The 19,045-nt window shown below is 47.9% G+C and overlaps 1 protein-coding gene across 2 annotated transcripts in view; it reads right to left on the bottom strand.

The window, feature by feature from the left end:
• Nucleotides 1–18,296: 18,296 nt before the first annotated feature.
• Armc3 (armadillo repeat containing 3) overlaps nt 18,297–19,045 on the bottom strand; it is an 82,254-nt gene continuing 81,505 nt past the window's right edge. For both annotated transcript variants that reach the window (XM_052728856.1, XM_052728857.1), the window contains exon 18: nt 18,297–18,611. In XM_052728856.1, the coding sequence (XP_052584816.1) occupies nt 18,402–18,611 (210 nt within the window). In that variant the 3' untranslated portion in view covers nt 18,297–18,401. The remainder of the gene's footprint in view (nt 18,612–19,045) is intronic.

The following is a 19,045-nucleotide window of genomic DNA, read 5'->3' as shown; positions in this document are numbered from 1 at the left end:
AGCAGACCAGGCATCCACACCCAGCTCTCTGTTCTCCACCAGTCTAAGGGACTAGGCTCCTTATCTCTCCGTTTCTCTCTCTCTCTCTCTCTCTCTCTCTCTCTCTCTCTCTCATCTATATTAATAAAATGAGGCTTAGCCAAAAAAAAAAAAAAATCATTTTCTGGATAGCTAAATGAATGAGGTCCCACGGCTAGGAGATCACGTACACAGACGATGGCTATCAGTAAGCCAGCAGGTGAGTGGCTCGATAATGCCGACATAAATGCATTTGCCTGCGCTCTTTGGAGTTCTTTTGCCAGTAAAGACTGGAATCGAAAGGAAAGATAGACATCGGCTCCGAGTCTTCAGAGAGAGGGTATATAAATAAACTAATTGGTCTGTCGCTCGATCTGTGTGCAGGGTACACGAGCGTGGAGAGAGAGAGAGCCCTGCTCCCTTCAGCTGCTCGCCGCTGCGTGATTAGTGTGATTCTTGGTGCTTGATTCCCTTCGGGCACCAGCTGTTCTTGTGAAAAACAAACGGAGGCTTTCTCAAGATAATCATAGTCTGGCTGTCTGCAGGGCATGGGGGGGGGGGGGCTCTACTTCTGGACTGTGTCATACTGTGGATCTCAAGTTGCCCCAAAGACCCGTGTGGGAGGCTTGATCTCCAGCCTGTGGTCCGCTGGTGGAACCTTGGGTCTCAAGGCGAGTGGAAGGCCGGTCACTGGGGTTGCGTATGGGGTTCCTTTGAAGTGGATATTGGGAATTGGCGCACATCCTTTCTCTCTGCTTCTGGGACACCATGAGCTGGTCAGTTTTGCACGGTCACAGGCTTCCTGTTGCATCACAGGCCAACATCAATAGAACCAACTAACTACAGATCAAGATTTCCAATCTTGCAGTTAATTGGACATTTATTATACTTTGAGCTAAAAACACATCATCATCATCATCATCATCATCATCATCATCATCCATGTATTGGCATTTGAGCCTCGGAGCATTTATTAAAGTAAAGAAAACCCAGGTTTTTTGGTTTGTTTGTCTTTGTTTTTCGAGACAGAGTTTCTCTGTGTAGTTTTGGTGCCTGTCCTGGATCTCGCTCTGTAGACCAGACTGGCCTCGAACTCACAGAGATCCACCTGCCTCTGCCTCCCGAGTGCTGGGATTAAAGGTGTGAGCCACCACCGCTCGGCTCGAAAATCCAGTATTTTTAATATTAAAAGAATTCTAAATGGTAAATACAAATGCACTTCCTCCTTGAGAGTTGATCTTGGGTGTTTTTGTCATAGCAACAGAGGGTTGAATAACACATGCTAGAAAAGCAGTGGATGAGACTGGGCACATGGCTCTGAGGTGAGACCCAGACACTGGCCCCTGCTGTACATCTACCTTAGTGCAGCTTACTGGGGATCAGGAAACTTGTTTCTTGCTTAACCAACAGAGAGTCCTATGCACTGTTGGTTAACACGAGCCCAGGTTACCTCAAGCTCCAATACAGTACTTTAAAAGGTATATGCGCAGGGTGAGCCATTCAAATCAAGACACGCTCTGTCTGCCTAGGAACAAAACTAAACCTATGACAGTTTGAAATAATCCTTCCTTCCTCCCTCTTCCTCCCTCTCCCTCCCTTCTTTTCATCTTTCCTTCCTTCCTCACTCCTGTCCTTTCTTCCTTAGCTAGAGGTTGAACTCAAGGCCTTGAACATGCTAAACATACACTATACCACCGTGCTACACACCTAACCTCAATCTTTCTTTCCCTCTCTCCCTCCTCTATTCCCCTCTCTTTCTTCTTTCTTTTTTGACAAGGCCTACTGTGTGGCCCAGGCTGGCCTTGAACTTGTAGTCCTCTAGCCTCAGCCTCCTAACACCGGGAGTGTAAGTGTGCACACCCATGCCTAGCTTCCAAAATCTTAAAGTAGCCACAGGTCAGATGTGGGAAGGCATGATGTTGACGGTGTAGGAGTGAGCATGTGCAGAGTGGAGAATAATACACACAGTTCCCAAAACACCAGGACTCTGCATTTTCACACTGACACTCCCTAACACAAGTCTGAAAGTGGCTCTGCCCTCAGCATGCCTTCCACACTGAACAGCCCAAGGAAAACAGTGCCCAGTGGAGATGGAACTGCTTTTCTTTACCACCCAAGTACTTCCAATGGCATCCAAGGAAAATGAAACTAATTAAAAATCCCCTTACAATTCTTAAGGTCCAGCTGTGTAAAGCTACAGTCAACAGAGATCGTCCATGTTTCCCTGTGCTGGTGACTGACAAGCAGGCTACTGTGTGAATTTTCCTGGGGGGATATAGACAACCTCAGAGGGAATATCAAGGACACATCAAAGAAGTCATTCCACTCAAGTCTAGCTTGGTGAACTGATGAGTTTGTGGGTGAGGCAGCTACACCGCAGAAGAGTCCCCTCCATCAACCCTTAGCTACTTATCCTCAGGGAGGGGTGAGGCCCTGTGAACCACCTTGTACGGCTGCTTCTGAGCTGTGTCCTGTGCCACCTTGGGATCTGCTTGCATACTGCCTGGTCAACGCTTCTTGCCCTCTTGGAGGGAATGTTAATAGGCCTAATCCCGTGGTGCTCTCACGTTGGTTAATCACTACTGCTGTGATTTCACCAGGGCAATGCAGTGTCATGCACAGAGGACAGAGTCCCGCTACAAAGATATATACAAACTGGAAACACTTCCCATCTCATTGATGGAGACCAAAGCATAGTACCCAACAGTCACCAAATGCTTACTGCTGTTAACCAAGAAAGTCAAAATGGAGGCCACAGTGTAAATCACACAGAGGCCAACTGCCCATCCACAGCCAGTTACCAAAACCTGAAGTCATGCCAACATCCTGAAATCATAAACCCTAACCATAAACACAGCCCAAGCACCAATGTTCTCAGTACCCCTGTTAGAGAGAATTGATTGATACAGTGGGTTATTCATTTGAAGCACAGCCAGAAAGACTTAACTCAGGAGCTTTGGGATGAGTTGTTGCTGCTTAGGAAGGGGATGCAGCAGGGAACGAGACTGGCAGCAGAAGATACAGAGGCAGCAGGGCAGGAAGTAGCTAAACAGAAGGTTGAGGGCAGCTGATGGGAAGTTGGTAGGAGGAAACCCATGAGATAGGGAGTTTTGGCCTGTGGACTGGACAGAATTCTTGCTGATAGCAGGCCAAGATGATCGGACATTACTGCAACGAGGCTGGAGGATAGGGATCCTGATCACTTGCTGAGGATGGTGGGCTACTGAGGATGGTGGGGTTCTTGTCAAAGTGACTTAGCAGGTGCTTGGTTTGAATGTGAACTGTCCCCTGGAGTCTCATGTTTGAATACTTGGTCCCCAGCTGGTGATGCTGTTTTAGAAGGCCATGGAGTGTTTGGGACTTTAGTAAGCGGGTGACTGTGGGGTGAGCCTTGAAGATTCACAGCTTGGCCCTGCTTCCTGGCTGTTTTCTGTTTCCTGACTATGGTTGAAATATGACCAGCAGCCTTACACCCCAGCCACCATACCCCCTTCCTCAGCTCACACCCCAGCCACCATACCTCCTTCCTCAGCTCACACCCCTGACACCATACCCCCTTCCTCAGCTCACACCCCTGACACCATACCTCCTTCCTCAGCTCACACTCCAGCCACCATACCTTCCTCAGCTCACACCCCTGACACCATACCTCCTTCCTCAGCTCACACCCCAGGCACCATACCTCCTTCCTTAGCTCACACCCCTGACACCATACCCCCTTCCTCAGCTCACACCCCTGACACCATACCCCCTTCCTCAGCTCACACCCCTGACACCATACCTCCTTCCTCAGCTCACACCCTTGACACCATACCTCCTTCCTCAGCTCACAGCCCTGACACCATACCTCCTTCCTCAGCTCACAGCCCTGACACCATACCTCCTTCCTCAGCTCACACCCCTGACACCATACCCCCTTCCTCAGCTCACACCCCTGACACCATACCTCCTTCCTCAGCTCACACTCCAGCCACCATACCTTCCTCAGCTCACACCCCTGACACCATACCTCCTTCCTCAGCTCACACCCCAGGCACCATACCTCCTTCCTTAGCTCACACCCCTGACACCATACCCCCTTCCTCAGCTCACACCCCTGACACCATACCCCCTTCCTCAGCTCACACCCCTGACACCATACCTCCTTCCTCAGCTCACACCCTTGACACCATACCTCCTTCCTCAGCTCACAGCCCTGACACCATACCTCCTTCCTCAGCTCACAGCCCTGACACCATACCTCCTTCCTCAGCTCACACCCCTGACACCACACCTTCCTCGCCATGATGGAGTGTACCCTTTTAAAACTCTGAATCAAACCCTTCTTCCTTGAGCTACCATCAAGCATTTTGTCAAAGCAATGAAAACAAGTATGTAATACTAAAGGATCCTTTGCTAAAATGGGATTTTTACAAGGAAGAACGCGGAAGACCCTGGAAGAAGGGCTCAAAAGGCTGACTAAACTTGGGCCAAGCAGACACTCGTGGCTGGCACAGTTTAAAGAAGTTGAACTAATCAGCGACCAGGTAAATCAGCTTGTGACAGCTGTTTGCTTTGTAATAAAAAGAATGGAAGACAGCCAATCGTGAGAAAGATAAAAATCCTTCCTCTTCTATAAGCCACAGTGTGCCAGCTGTGAAATTGAGACGGTGGCCTCTCCCTTTGGAACTCAGGCTTGCGCGGGCTAAGTCACAGCCTGCCCCTGAGCTGCTCCTCTAACCCTTGAGCTGTTCTTTTTTAGGAATGACAATCTTCAATCATGTGTTTATTTTTGTTTCGTTTTGTTTCAAATGCACTGGTGTTTTGCCACGGGTGTCAAGTCTCCCGGAACTGGAATTATGGACAGTTTGAGCTGCCATGTGGGTGCTGGGAATTGAACCAGGGTCCTCTGGAAGAGCAGTCAGTGCTCTTAACCACTGAGCCATCTCTCCAGCCCCTATTATTTATTTTTTAAATATTTTCCTCTTTTCATTGAAAATAGATTTTTTTCCCCTCACATACTATATCCTGATTATGGTTTCCCCTCCCTCTACTCCTCACAATTCCCCCCACACTTCCCCTCCCATCCAGATCCGTTCCCTTTCTGTCTGTCATTAGAAAACAAACAGGCTTCTAAGGGATAATCATAAAATAAAATAGAGTGAGATATAACAAAAACTAACACATTGGAATTGGACAAAATAGACAGAAGGGAAAGAGTTCAGGAAAAGGCACAAGAAACAGAGACCCACTTAGTCACGTACTCAGGAATTCCAAAAACACTAAACAAGAAGCCATAATGTATACACACAGGACCTGTAGGTTAGAAGAAGGAAGAAGAAGGAGAAGGAGGAGGAGGAGGAGGAGGAGGAGGAGGAGGAGAAGGAGGAGGAGGAGGAGGAGGAGAAGGAGGAGGAGGAGGAGGAGGAGGAAGAGAAGAAATATATATATATGAGAAGCCGTGACATGATATTAGAAGACAAAAACTCATTAAAGACACCATTAAGTTCATTCTCTGTTGGTCATCTACCGCCAGACGTGCAGCCTACTGGGAGAGTGGTTTGTTTACCCGGTGAGATACGCTTGGAGGAAACTAAATTTATCAATTGGAGATAGCTTCTAGGTGAGGGATGGGGCACGTGCCCACTTCTCCTTTCAGCTCCAGGACCCCACCTGGTGCGGACTCATGCAGGCCCTGTGTGTGCTGCCTCAGTCTCCCTGAGTATGATGTGTTGATCTTGTTGATTTACAGGGCCTTGTTTTCCTGGTGTCCTCCAACCCCTCTGGCTCTTTCTACTTCCTCTTTATCTGGGTTCCCTGAGCCTTGAGGGGAGAGATTTGATGGACACCTACCTCCTGTTTGGGGCTGAGTGTTCCAAGATCTCTCACTCTTTGCATGTCTGGCTGTGGCTCTCTGTATTTGTTCCCATCTGCTACAAGAGGAAGCTTCTCTGATGATGGCTGAGCAAGGCATTGATCTGCTTCCCTGGCTGGAGTCTGTTTATTATTTAATGTGTGTGTGTGTGTGTGTGTGTGTGTGTGTGTGTGTGTGTGTGTGTGTGTGCGCGCGCTTGAGTATATCTATGTGCAACACATGCATGTAGGTGCTCAACAAGGCCAGAAGACGGCATCATAACTCAGGAACTTGAGTTAAAGGTGTCTGTGAGCTGTTTTATCTGGGTGCTGGGAGCCAAACCTGGATCTTTGCAAGAATAGCAAGTGCTCTGAATCACTGATCCATCTCTCTAGCTCCCAATAAACTCTTTTTAAAATTGTAAGTCGATCTGGTTTTATTTGGGGTTCTGTATTTAGCCATAAACATACACTGTCTCATTTATTCCCAAGAATGTCCTGCAGAGTGACTTCTCTTATTACATCCCCACTGTGACAGTTTGATCGGGAAACGTCCTCACCGCCTCAGTCGTTGAACACTTGACCTACAGTGAATCTTAGAGATTACAGCCCAGCCATGTTTCCTTTTTCTCCACCCCGCTCCTGCCTCCAAAGCCTCTGCCACCCACATCTTCTCCAGCATCACAGACTCTATCCTCTCAAGCCAGGACCCCAAAGAAACCTTGCTTCTCTTAAGTTACTTCTTGGTGGGTATACGGCTACACTGATGAGAAAATTAAAACACCTCTACTTTAAAGATGAAGAAACCAAAGCATCCATGCATAAAAACATACACATTTAACGGATGCTGGCTAGCACACATTCATGTAACCATGCATCACCCAGTTCTGTTGTGTAGATGAGAAATTCCCCGAAGTTTGTCCATCGTCAGAACTGACAGCTGCAGACAGGTCTCTGGGGCGACCCATCGTTTCTGCACATCCTGCCCAGTGCTCTTAGCTGCATACTTTAATTTCCAATGTCGTTAGTCATTAGTCTTGGAAGATGATGACAGGGCCACCTTTGCTGTCAGTTAGGAACCCTTTTGACTTTTAACACAAGCTGCTGCCTTCTAGACCTCCACCTGGGCTCCATGTTGGCCCCACAGCAATAAGGGAGCAAAGAGAATTGGGACAAGATGGGGGACTTAATTTTTAGTCACTCCGACCCGAACATCAGAGGGAGAAGAGAGAGGAAGCTTTTGAAGAGGAGGCTCTCTTTGGGCTCATTTCTGCAGATGCCATCCAGGATTGTTTGGCCCTGTGTTTGGGCAGGACATCATGGCAGAGGAGGCTGTCAACCCGTGGTGGACAGCAGGGAAAGGGAGAGAAAAGGGGACTGAGAACAAGGAAGCTCAGAGACCTATCCTCAGCAGACTACTTCCTCCCATGAGGCCCACATCCTAAAGTTTCCACAACCCCTCCAAACAGTGGCAGTGGCTGGGGACACAGGCTCCAGGACTTGGGTCTGTGTGAGATTTCTCACCAAAGCCTACCTCAGTAGTTTTGCCATTGTGGAGTCCTCTGTCTCAGACTCAGGTATGCTGGGTCTGTGGCCAGCAGCTGTGGACTGTGGCAGCTGACTTGCAAGTTCTACAAGCATGCCCCTCAGCCCCTGGCAGGACCAGCAGACACAGAAGTCCCAAATGTCCTCACTCTTTCTGACAGGTAAGAGGTTTCCAGGCACCTCCACTGAGTGGGTCCATCTTACAGCCCAGAGATACTAAGAGTAAAAAGGTGGCAGGGAGGATGTCCCTGATGCTTAGCTACAGTGCCCAAGGACTGGGTTAAGAAAGCCTATTCCACACCCAGAGGCTCAAATGTTTGCTCAAGCTAAACTGGTCCATGTATATTCCATCAGCTAGGTTTCACTGCAGTTAATTTTGCCTGGCAAAGCCTGAAATCTTAACTTACTATCCGGCCCCATCCAGGAGTCGAAAGGAAAAGAAACACACAGAGAATGAAAAGTCCCCATGAACAGGTTAAGCACACACACACACACATACACACACACACACACACACACACACACACACACACACACACACACACACACAATTATACTCATGTGGGTGTTTTGCACATCCAGGCTCCACTTGATGTCATTTCTATGCTCCGTTGTGTCTTGTCCCCCAGTTGCATGATGACAGTGTACAGGTTCAGAACATTACCTCTAGAGGCAAATGAGGTCCAAGTCCAAAGCTTTGCCTGTTTAATGGAGCAATCCTGGGTCAGTTACTTAACATCTCTGTGTCAGTTTTATCTTGAGCTGGGTGTTTAACCTGATAGGATAATAGCATCTGGCATGTTAGTGCACAATATTCGAGTTTTGCTAGTTATTTGTAATTGTGTCATAATGACTGCATTTGTTATTTTTCAGAAGCCAAAGCACGGACTAAATAATTTTCCCAATCTCACCCAGCTCGGAGAAGGGACGAACAGAATGAACCATCAGTTGTGGCTCCAGGGCCATTGCCTGCCAGCCGTGCTACACGTTACCTCTCAACAGGAAAGGCTCACTCGATTAATGAACAAAGTTAGTAGAACCGAACATGCTTGCTTCCTCTGGTGGTGCTTTTACTGTTAAAAGAGTGATTCACGGTGTCTCTGTGTACTGTGTCTTTCAGTGTCTCTCTGTACTATATGAGTCCTATGAGAGCTTCAGTGGAATCTACTTTATTAAGGGAGTCACACCTGACACTTTGGTGGTTGTTCTCAAAAGTAAAATTCACAAGATGACAAACCCCTTATAGCCCGCTTTGAAAAGTAAAAGCTTAAGAAAAGATTTTGCAGGTGATCTACACAACACTCAAGAGATACTGTTTTTTGTTTGTTTGTTTGTTTTTTGTTTGTGGATTTTTGAGACAAGTTTTCTCTGTGTGACAGACATGGTTGTCCTGGAACTAACTAACTAACTTCCTTCCTTCTTTGCCCCTCCTTCTCCCACTCTTCCTTCATTTCTTTTAAGAGGTATGTATTTTTATTTTATGTGTGTGAGTGTTTTGCCTGTATGTATATATGGTATACATGCATGCAGTGCCCTCAGAGACCAGAAGAGTGTGTCAGATTCCCTACAACTGAAGTTACAAAGGGTTGTGAGCTCTATATAGGTACTGGGAATTGAACTTAGGTCTTCTGCAAGAGCAGAAAGGGCTCTTGACCACCAAGCCATCTCTCCATCCCCAACCCATTTTCTACTCGTTTTGAGACAAGGTCGCCCTCCGTGGTACCAGCTGGCCTTGAACCCTGGCAAGTTTTCTGTGTAAGATCAGTCCACTCATCAGAAATACCTGATGCCAGGTAATGTTTGTGTGGGATGATGGAAGATTCTTGCTGCTTGTGGTTTTGGTGGCTGGAAAGTCTAAGAGAGGGTCACCAGATGTGCCACAGCACAGTGGACAGCATCACACGGCAGGGGCATGAGTGTGAGGGGAAGTGGGGGACACAGGGCTCTTTTACAGCAACCCTGTCTCAATGACGCTGAGCCTCCTGGGAGCCCCAGCCCACTGAGTTAGTATCAATCCCTTCCTGACTTCACAACCCAATTAGTTCCCTCTAGACCCCGCACCTCAAAGAGCCCACTTCTTCTTAGTACCAGAGAACTGGAGGGCAGGCCTCCAGCACATGAACAGCTGGGAGTCAAGCCATATCCAGTAGGCATCTGTCAGCCTGGGGCCCTGCATGGTTGTTCTGGAAACCTCTGTCTACTGATTCATCTTTGACATGCACTCTCATTAAACAGTTTTAACTTAGGTCATTGAGATTAGGGGATTACTTGTTGCTGTGGTAGAAACATGCACTTGTTTTTGTCTGTTTTCCAAAGTGACTTTTTTCCTTAGTGATTTATAGAAGAGTTTTGCTTATTAAGGATATTAACATTTTTGTCTGTTACACATGCCACATTGTTTCCCAGACTGCAATTTTATTCACAGTGTATTTTCTTTACAAGTTGTGTGTAGCATATAGAACTTATATATGTTCCTCGGGGGTTCCGTGTGTCACACACAGCAGAGATCTTCCATGCTAAGACTACAATACCATTTATTGAATAGGCTGCCACATGCCTGCTGGACAAACAAACTACTTTTGCAATAACATATCCGAGCTGCTACCTAGACGTTTTCATCTGGAGTCTTAATTCTTCTGTTTTTTTATGTTTGTGTCATACTAGTTGGATTCTGATCGCTTTTCAATACATGTTCTAATATGTGATGGGAAGTGGGAAGCCAATCCCACTGTATTACTCCATTTTAAAGTAGTGAAGACATTCTTGCGTTCTTCTAGATGGAGTTTGCTGCTGAGTTCAGAAAGGGTACACTGGGATTCTAATGGAGATAACACTGCTCGTGTGAGGATGTGGGAAGTGCTGATGACCTATTGCCGAGTTTCCCAGCAAAAAATGCATTCTGTCCTGCCATGTAGTTGTGGAAATTTTATTTCTCTCCCAGGCTGCCTCTGAAGTTCATTTATGGGCACTCCATAACCTTTGTTGCCGTTGCAAATTTTTTCATGTAGTTGCCTGGTTATTGAACTTCAAAGACCTGCCTGAGAACAGAATTTAAACTATGTCTGTTTGATAATTACCTAGAACTAAGAGGATATTAAATGGAATTGTCTCAAAGATGCAAGAAACAAACCAACAAAGAGTGTTCTGATCAGCACTGCATTAAGAGCACACGTCCAGCTGGGCCTGTCACAATGGCTCCGCTTGAAACTGTGAGCTCACTCACATAGCTACAGTGGCCAGTAGATGTCTGGCCACTGGCCTATGAAATTATTTCTAGGATGTAAGGCACTGGTTTCTTCCTGTTACGTTTGCTTATCTCAGGGAAGCTTTAGAAGGAGAAATTCCCATCTCTGTTCCTTCTGAGAAGGTCCTCTGTGCTGGTAGCTGGTGGACCCTGGTCTAGTCACTTAACAGACAGGGTTGCCTCTTCAGTGGCTGCCTGGAGTGGAGTCACATTCACCCTCACCATCTTCATGGACGCATTTGCATGCTGAGCTCATTCCTGGCCTCGCGCTCTCTCTCCTGTGTTTCTGTTCTTCATTCATTTTCATCTTGTTACACTTTATAAATCTTCGTAATCCATCTCAAGTGTTTGCTGGATCAAAACAGGCTTAAAAAAATGCTGAGATGGGTTCATGCTCTATAATCCATACTCTAATTCATTAAAGTGTATGATAAATATAATTTACCATGCCACTGGAAAAAATAAAGAAGCTTATTCTGGGATAAAGAATTACATGCTTTAAAACTACAGATTTGTGTCTCTGTGTGAGTGTGTGTACTCGGGTACACAATGTGATGTGTGTGCACAAGTGTGTAGGTGCATATATGCCCATGTGTGTCCATTCAGAGGCCAGAGCAAGACAGCTGGTGTTGTCCTTTGTCACTCGCAGCCTAAGTGCTTTGACACAGGGTCTCTCACTGAACCCGAGGCTGGCTGTGTTGGGTAGGCTGCCCGGCCAGTGAGTTCTAAGCATGTCTCCAGCCTCCCTGCTTCTTGCCTGAGTGCTACAGATTCAAACTCAGCTCCTCATGCTTGCAAAGCAAGGGCACTTACTTAGCCATGTCCTCGTCCCCACAAACTGGTTTTTGAAAAACATTCTTAATCATAGTTTCTAAAATAAATCCCCTTTTAAAATACATAAGGAAAATGATTACACAGATAAACTTCAGACTTAAGAGATTTATCAGAAAATATAATCTTCATGAGAGTCATTGTATTAATAATTCTCATCTGTATTACCATTTGAAATGGGTATTTATGTCCCCTTTTGTGCTTACTTCTAAACATGCAATTTATCATCTAAGATTTACTCTATTTGCTCTATATAAGTATTTTCCCTTCAGATCCTGTAATTTTTAAGTTATATTAATGCAAAACAATGTTGGGTGACCCAGTATTAAATAAAATGTGCTAGTTTGCTTGTGTGTTGGTATATGTACGCATAAGTGTGGAGGCCAGACTCTAATCTTATGCATCATGCTCAGTAGTAGTGTGTGGTGATATTTTATTTGTGCTCTAACAAATAAAGCTGGCCTGGAGATCTGAGGACAAAGCCAGCCACTATATTAAACATAGAGGTCAGGCAGTGGTAGCACATGCCTTTAATCCTAGCACTAGTTAACCATAGAGGTCTAGAGGTCTGTAGACAGGAAGTGATAGAGCTGGGTGGAAAGAGGAAGTGATGTAGCTGGGCGGAGAGAGGAAGTAAGATGGCAGGGCTCAGAAAGGTATATAAGGCGTGAGTATACAGGAAGTAGGTCTCTTGGTCTGAAGATTTCCTAGTAGCTGTGGCTGGATTGTTCTATTCCTCTGATCTCTCAGCTTTCAACCCAATATCTGGCTCTGGGTTTTTTATTAATAAAACCATTTAGCAACTTGTGTTACAGTAGTGTGGTGGCTTTTTTAGGTGCTTGCCAGGGGTTTGAACTCAGGTCTTCATATTTGTGTGGCAAGCAGCTTCCCCACCGAGCCTCTGTCTTAGTCAATGTTCTGTTGCTGTGAGAGACGCCACGGCTGCAGCAACTCTTGTAAAGGAAAACATTTAATTGGGCCTGGCTTACAGTTTCAGAGGTTCAGTCCATTATCAGTGTGGCAGGAGCATGGTGGCGTGCAGGCAGACATGATGCTGGAGCTGAGAGTTCTACATCTGGATCCGTTGGCGGCAGGGAGAGACAGACAGTGGGCCTGGCTTCGATTTCTGAAACCCCAAAGCCCACCCTTAGTGACACACTTCCTCCAACAAGGCCACACCTCCTAATCACTGTCAAGTAGCACCACTCTGTAATGACCAAGCATTCAACTATATGAGCTGGGGGTGAGGGGGGGTGGGGAGCAAGGGAGTATTCTTATTCAAACCATCACAGTCATTGCCCTAGTCCCAGTGTTCCAATGATAAGTTAAAAGTAAACAAATACCCTGTCTTCTTGGTCTGTTGGGGGCACGATCAACCAGTAGCCACTTGACTCTTCCCAAGCCTGAGCTGGCAGAGGACACAGATGGCTCCTGGCATCATCATACCAAAGCGCCTCCTGAGGTTTCTAGGCCTGGGCATGCGAGAGAAGAAAAGCCGGCAGGACTCAACCAAGCACCACCTGTGTCCCAACCAAGAGCCCTGTGCAGGGCGGTTGGGCACCAAGCGAGGTACTGCTGCAGGCCGTAGGAATATATCATAAGAACTCAGCTGGTTATGGCAAAGTCACTACCTGGAGGAATCAGGGAATTCCTCCAGAGGAAGCCAAATCCCAAGGAGTTTTTGGTGTTACTTGGCTTGTCATATATCAGCTGTATTCTGTTATGAAAATCATGTGTGCCTTCATAGTTTTCCCAATTGACTTTTCCCTAAGAAGGGCTAACAGTGTGGACTGATCACTCTCTGGACATATACATTCCAGGTATTTGGAGAACTGCCTCAGGAAAGGCTTTCTCTGGAATCAGATATCTCCCTTGGCCGCTTTCAAGGACTAGCAGTAATAACAGTCCACATGCAAGTCTCCTGATTTAAGACAAATTCCACAAGGAGACACCACCTAGGTCAGGTGGACGTTAAGTAATAGCTTTACACAATTTAGCTCGGATCCTCCTTTCTTACAGCCTTACTAACTTTATAGACCTCTAACTCCTTATCTAACCACTTCTAGGAATATTTGGATAACCTTCTGCGCTGACAGCTATGCTCAGCCAGAACCCCAGTTCAAGCCTCCCTGTAATTATCATCATTAGCAGCATCCGGCCAGGTCCATCCCCAGATGGAGGAGAGTACTTTATCAGAGATACCTCTGTATTCTCTAAGAACAGACTTAACCATCCAGGCTACCTGTTTGAGAAGGCCTGGCGGATGTGCCAATTAAGCCTTACTTCCTCCTTTCCCAAACCTTACCTCCAGTTCCAGATCTCCCTTAACTATCACCAGAGGCATCTAGCTGTACACAGGTTGCCTAGCGACTGAGCACACTTTCCCCCACCCTGCAGAAAAACGGCAGATAGCTTGGACAGATAGGAGCCACAGGAAAAAAGAAGACAGTTTTATTTTCTCCCATTGACCTAGCAACTTATAGATTCTTAACATTTTCTACCAATCACGTTTAAGATTATAGTTGTGCACATAAGATCCCTCTTCTTAGATATTACCTGAATTCAGCCTTTAGTTAATTCATTTCCCCATTGGTCACTTCCCTTTGGGGTTGCAAATGATAATTAATGGTTATTGCCTCTCAATGTGATTCTTATCACCCTTCCGTTTGACCCTGGAAGCCTGTCTTTAGATAAGGACTTCCAGGGCACAGAGGGTCAGAGAAGAGAAAAGAGAATGGGAGAACTAGATGGGTAAGAACTTGAGAGGAACAAACTGAGATGGGGAAGAATTAGATTGAAGGGCTAGAAGAGAGTACTAGGGGAATGAGATGGAAGATGAGGATGAGCCAGATGGGGAAGTACTAGATGGGGAAGAACAAGTTGAGGAAGAACGAGATGAGGAGAAGGAGATGGGAAAGAACAAGATGGATGAGAACCTAGAAGGGGCAGAACTAGATGAAGGAATTAAGATAGAACCTAGAGGGGACCGCAGACAAGTGTAGAGAGAAATCAGGCTAAAAATGAGCTAAATATGAGAGCAGAATATAAGCTTGTAACTGACACAGAATAATGAAGTGTATGGACTAAGGAGTTTTGTGTACATAGATTTATTTCTTCTCATCAAAGATTAATTATCAGCTGGTTGTAGATTCTTCCCGGACCCTGGGAGGGGACTATCCAGGGGCTGGACCCCCATAGTCCCCGATAAGGTACAAGTCGGGAAATAGAAGAAAGAGAGAGGCAGAATGTGGGCTGGGGAGAGAGCTGGATCTGAAGAGGTGAGGGTAAGGAACAGGCTGATGTGAACAGCTGCTTGCCACCACCTGAGCCCACTGTGATCTAGGCCTGGGCTATTGCCAAGGGCCAGGTCTTGGTCCAAGGGCCCGAAGCAGCCAAAGGGGCCTGTGTTGATATCTGTGGCTCCTGTTGCCACTGAGGGCCTTGCAGAGCCCTGTAGTCTGGGCTGCCACCTGGGAACATGTTATCCAAGGGCCATGCTGCAGTGAGGTCATGCCAATCTGAGTGGCCTGTGCTGCCACCTAGGGCTATGGTGACATCCTGGCCCCAGCCACTGCAGAGGACTATGTTTGGGTCCATGGTCCTACTACAACTGGAGTGTATGTTGAGGTTCCTGGCCCATGTTGCCACCAAAGACCACACAGATGTCTGGGGTCTAGACAGCAGCCTGTGGCCATGAGGGTGTCCAAGGGCCATGCCACTGCCAGGGCCATGCTGGTCTGAGTGGACTGCACTGTCACCTGGGGCCATGGAGTCATCTGAGCCAGGGCTGCTGCTAAGAGTCATGTCTGGGTCCATGGCCCTACAGCAGCCAGGGTCTGAGGTGATGTCTGTGGTTCCTGTTACCACTGAGGGCAGTGTGGATGACCAGGTTCCCGGTCAGCCACCTGATGCCATGTTGGTGCCCATGGGCCATGCTGCCACTGGGACCATATTCATCTGGGTGGCCTGTGCTGCCACCAGGGCCATGGTGACATCCACACCCAAAATGCTGCTGAGGGCCATGTCTGAGTTCGTGATCCTGCAGATGGAATCTGTAATGGTGCGTCCCTGGCCAGTGTTATCACAGGAATTACTAGAACCATGATAGGCTGAACCAGCCTTGCCCTTCACTGGCCTTGGGATAGGTGGCCCTGCCCTCACTGGATACTGCAGCAGGAGAGCTGGCCCTTCCCCTCAGGGGAGAGCTGGACACCCCCCCCACACACACACACACACTGGGGAAAGATGGCCCCACCCCTTACCACAGGCATGCACCTTACCTGGGTATCACACTAGAGCTGACCCTGTGATCAGGGATACAGCTGAGCAGACCCTGAGGGTGTGAGAGCAGGACAGCTGACTCACCCACCCCCACCCCCTGTCTGCCATGTGGTGGCATGGGTGAGAGAAAGATGCCCTCCCCCTTCCCACCCCTTGCTACCACCAGCAGGCAAGAGAGAGAGCTGGCCCCTAGGTCATGAGGGTGAGAGAATTAGCCCTGCCCCTCTCCAGCTGCAGCACACAGGAGAGCAGGCCCTGCACCCCCCCCCCCCATCAGCACTCTAGAGCTGACCCTGTTGTTGTGGACACTGGTGAGTCGGCCCTGAGGGCCTGAGAGCAGGACAGCTGACCCTGTCTCCCCTCCCCATAATGCCCCTTACAGCAAAAGAGAGAGAGAGGGCCCTGCACTTTACCTGGACAAAGCAGTGGAGCTGGCCCTGGTGGTGTGAGTGTGGGTGGCCCAGATCTGAGGTTCCTAGAGCAGGAAAACTGGTCCCAGTCCTTGTTGCAGGCTGCACTGGGTGAGCTAGCCAAGGCAGTGCTGGAGAGCTCGCCTGGGTGGTAGGGGTGAGGGAGGGCTGGTGGTCTGACCAGCTCAGCTACCACCCAGGCCCAGAACCAGGGCTGTGCGTTGGTCCACCCCAACATCCACCTCATCTGTGAATTGTTGGAGCACCATGAAGGGAATGAACCTGCAGGTCCAGAACAGCAGCATCTCTATGACCCAGGACAACAACAGGATGTCCAGGAGGAGCCCCAGTGACTTATGATTGGTGGCAAGGCAGAAGCCAGAGGCCTCCAGCCACACTGATGACTCATGGCAATGAACACTTGAAAGTGTGGAGGCAATGCAGACTCCATCTTAGGGTAGGGCCACCATCTTAGACCACCTGCTGTACTCAGTTCCAGGAAGGACCTCAGGAATGTGCCATGACGACTTGAACAGATACAGGGCAGTATGTTTCTGTAGACATTCTGTCTGCGGTTTATAGCCCTTGAAGCTATCAAGATAATCCTGCTGAGCAGTCCAGATAATCCTGTTCAGTGGGTTGTGGTTTCCCGCCCAAAGTACAATCCAATAATTTCAAATATGGCTTTGCGCCGAAAGTCCAGACCAATAGTTGCAAAAAAAAAACCACCTTGCACCATATCCCTTCTACCCAATTCCAAGCATGTAATTCTTGGCTTGTGGTTTTTCCCTATAAAAATCTCTCTACACTAGGGCTCGTGGCCACCTGCAACATTTCCTTCCATCTGCCGTGCGGTGGCCCAGGTTGAACCTGACAATAAAAGGACCCTTATGTGCTTGCATCGGAAACAGGCTCTTTGGTGGTCTCTGGGGGTTTCGTGAAATGGGTACAATACAAGTAAAGATGAATGGACTAAAGGCTAAACTGTGTTGCTCAACAGCCACACTACAGCTTTCGAGACAAGATGTGTGTGTATGTGTATGCGTGTGTGTGTTTTGTTTTGTTTTGTTTTGTTTTTCTTTTGCTTAGTCTTTGATTTTCCTTTTAAATTTGCTTTTGTTTTGGAGGGGAGATTTCAGGGGCAGAAGACAAATTCGAGGGGACCGGGAGAGGGGTGGGATTGGAATGCATGATGTGAAATCCACAAAGAATCAATACAAGTCAAATAATAAACAAAAAATAACAAATAAACATGAACAATGAAGTTAGAAGTGTTCGCGGCTGGAACCTTCAGCTCACTCCTGCATGGACTGAGAATCTCTCTCCCTCTCCTCCTCTTCTCTCCTCCACTCTCTCCTCCTCTTCTCTCCTCCTCTCTCTCCTCTTCTCTCCCCTCCCCCTCCCCTCCCCCCCTCTCTCCCCCCTCCAAACCCCACCCTCTCAGAAAATCTCCAACAAAGAAAAGGCGCCAAAAGCCCAGTTCTGCATTCTTGGAGGCTACAGCAGCTCCTCCCCTGAAGTTGCCTGCAGCCCAAGACCCCTCCTAAAGCCGTCAGTTTTTGATCATACTTGGGCACAAACCCAGCTTGTGGAGATCACATCATCACCCCCTAGCCTACAGGGTATATATGCTTCCTGCTTTAGTTCCGCCACATGACTTCTTCAGCCCCATCTGTGGGGCTGAAGGGCTCACCTGGGAGTTGCTTTGCTCAAATATACCTGTTCTTTTGCTGTTCCAATTCGGCTTGATCTGGTTTACAGTTTTAGGAGAAACCTATTGTCTAGTTACTGAAAACCTCTTGGAAAGCACTTTGAAATACTAGAGTCTCAAATCTTAAAGACAGACACGGTGACTGAGACAGTACAAATTGACTGAGTTTATTTAAACCAGGTATTATCTGACTCATCTGGATACCAAGAGGGACGGTGACAAGCCCACTCCGTCACAGGAAGCAGCTGCGCGGTGCCTTCATTGATGATTTCTAAACTCTGAGGGCTGAACGGTTTCACCCACAATAACCTTGTGTGAGGATGGGGGAGCATGTGAGGGAGGCCCTGACCGATCCTGAACTCCACAGCCTGGAATCCAGAGCACCAGCGCACAGTCGCACCCACAGCGTATTTCGACACACAAACCATTTCCAATTCCTTTATTTGAAGTTCTCGAATCAGCGAGTGCCCTTCTTAGAAAGCACGTGGAGCCAGTTTCCGGTTTGAGCGCTTCTGAGCTCCTTTGGTGACTAGAGAAAGCGGTAGAGGTCTGCCTCTTTGCTGCGGAGCTTCAGCAGGGCCCCCGGGTGGAACATGAGATCCACGATGAACTCTTCGGGTGGGGGCAGGCTCCCAGTGACGCCCTTCCGACCCTCGTTCAGCAGCTTCACTTCGTTCCATGCTCGGCTGTACTCACCACGCACCAGGCAGCAGCCCACACCGATTTTATCAGCCAGTGCCTGAGGGAGGAACAAGACAGCTGGGGCTCAGGGCCGTAGGCAAGCAGGTGGCAAGCGACCCTTAGTGGAGACGGACCTTTGGAGAGAGTTAAACACAGGCATGCAAAGAAAATGTTGGACTGGAAGGTGGAAAATGGAGACCAGTGCAGTAGGAGCCGAGCATTGGCTGTCCCTGATGGCATGTCATCTGTAGACTTAGTGTGTGTCAGTGTCCTGGAGTAGATGGATAGATAGGGTGGTTGGAGGGAACCTATCCCAGGGATCCAGCCTGTGGACCCACCAGTCTGTCCACATCCTAGGCTGCTCTTTGGCTCTAATAGGCGGAGAGACTGAAGGAAGTCCCATTTCCAGCCAGTCTGCCGTGCGATGTGGAAGGTACCACGGGGCAGGAGATCCCCCAACTGCAACTACCTGACTTTCTGCAACTACCTCAC

The sequence above is a fragment of the Peromyscus californicus genome, unplaced genomic scaffold, assembly GCF_007827085.1.
Source record: "Peromyscus californicus insignis strain IS unplaced genomic scaffold, ASM782708v3 Scaffold_8__1_contigs__length_139910024, whole genome shotgun sequence".
Taxonomy (NCBI): Eukaryota; Metazoa; Chordata; class Mammalia; order Rodentia; family Cricetidae; genus Peromyscus; species Peromyscus californicus.
The sequence above is the reverse complement of the archived record's forward strand: the minus strand, read 5'-3'. Positions and strand labels throughout refer to the sequence as shown.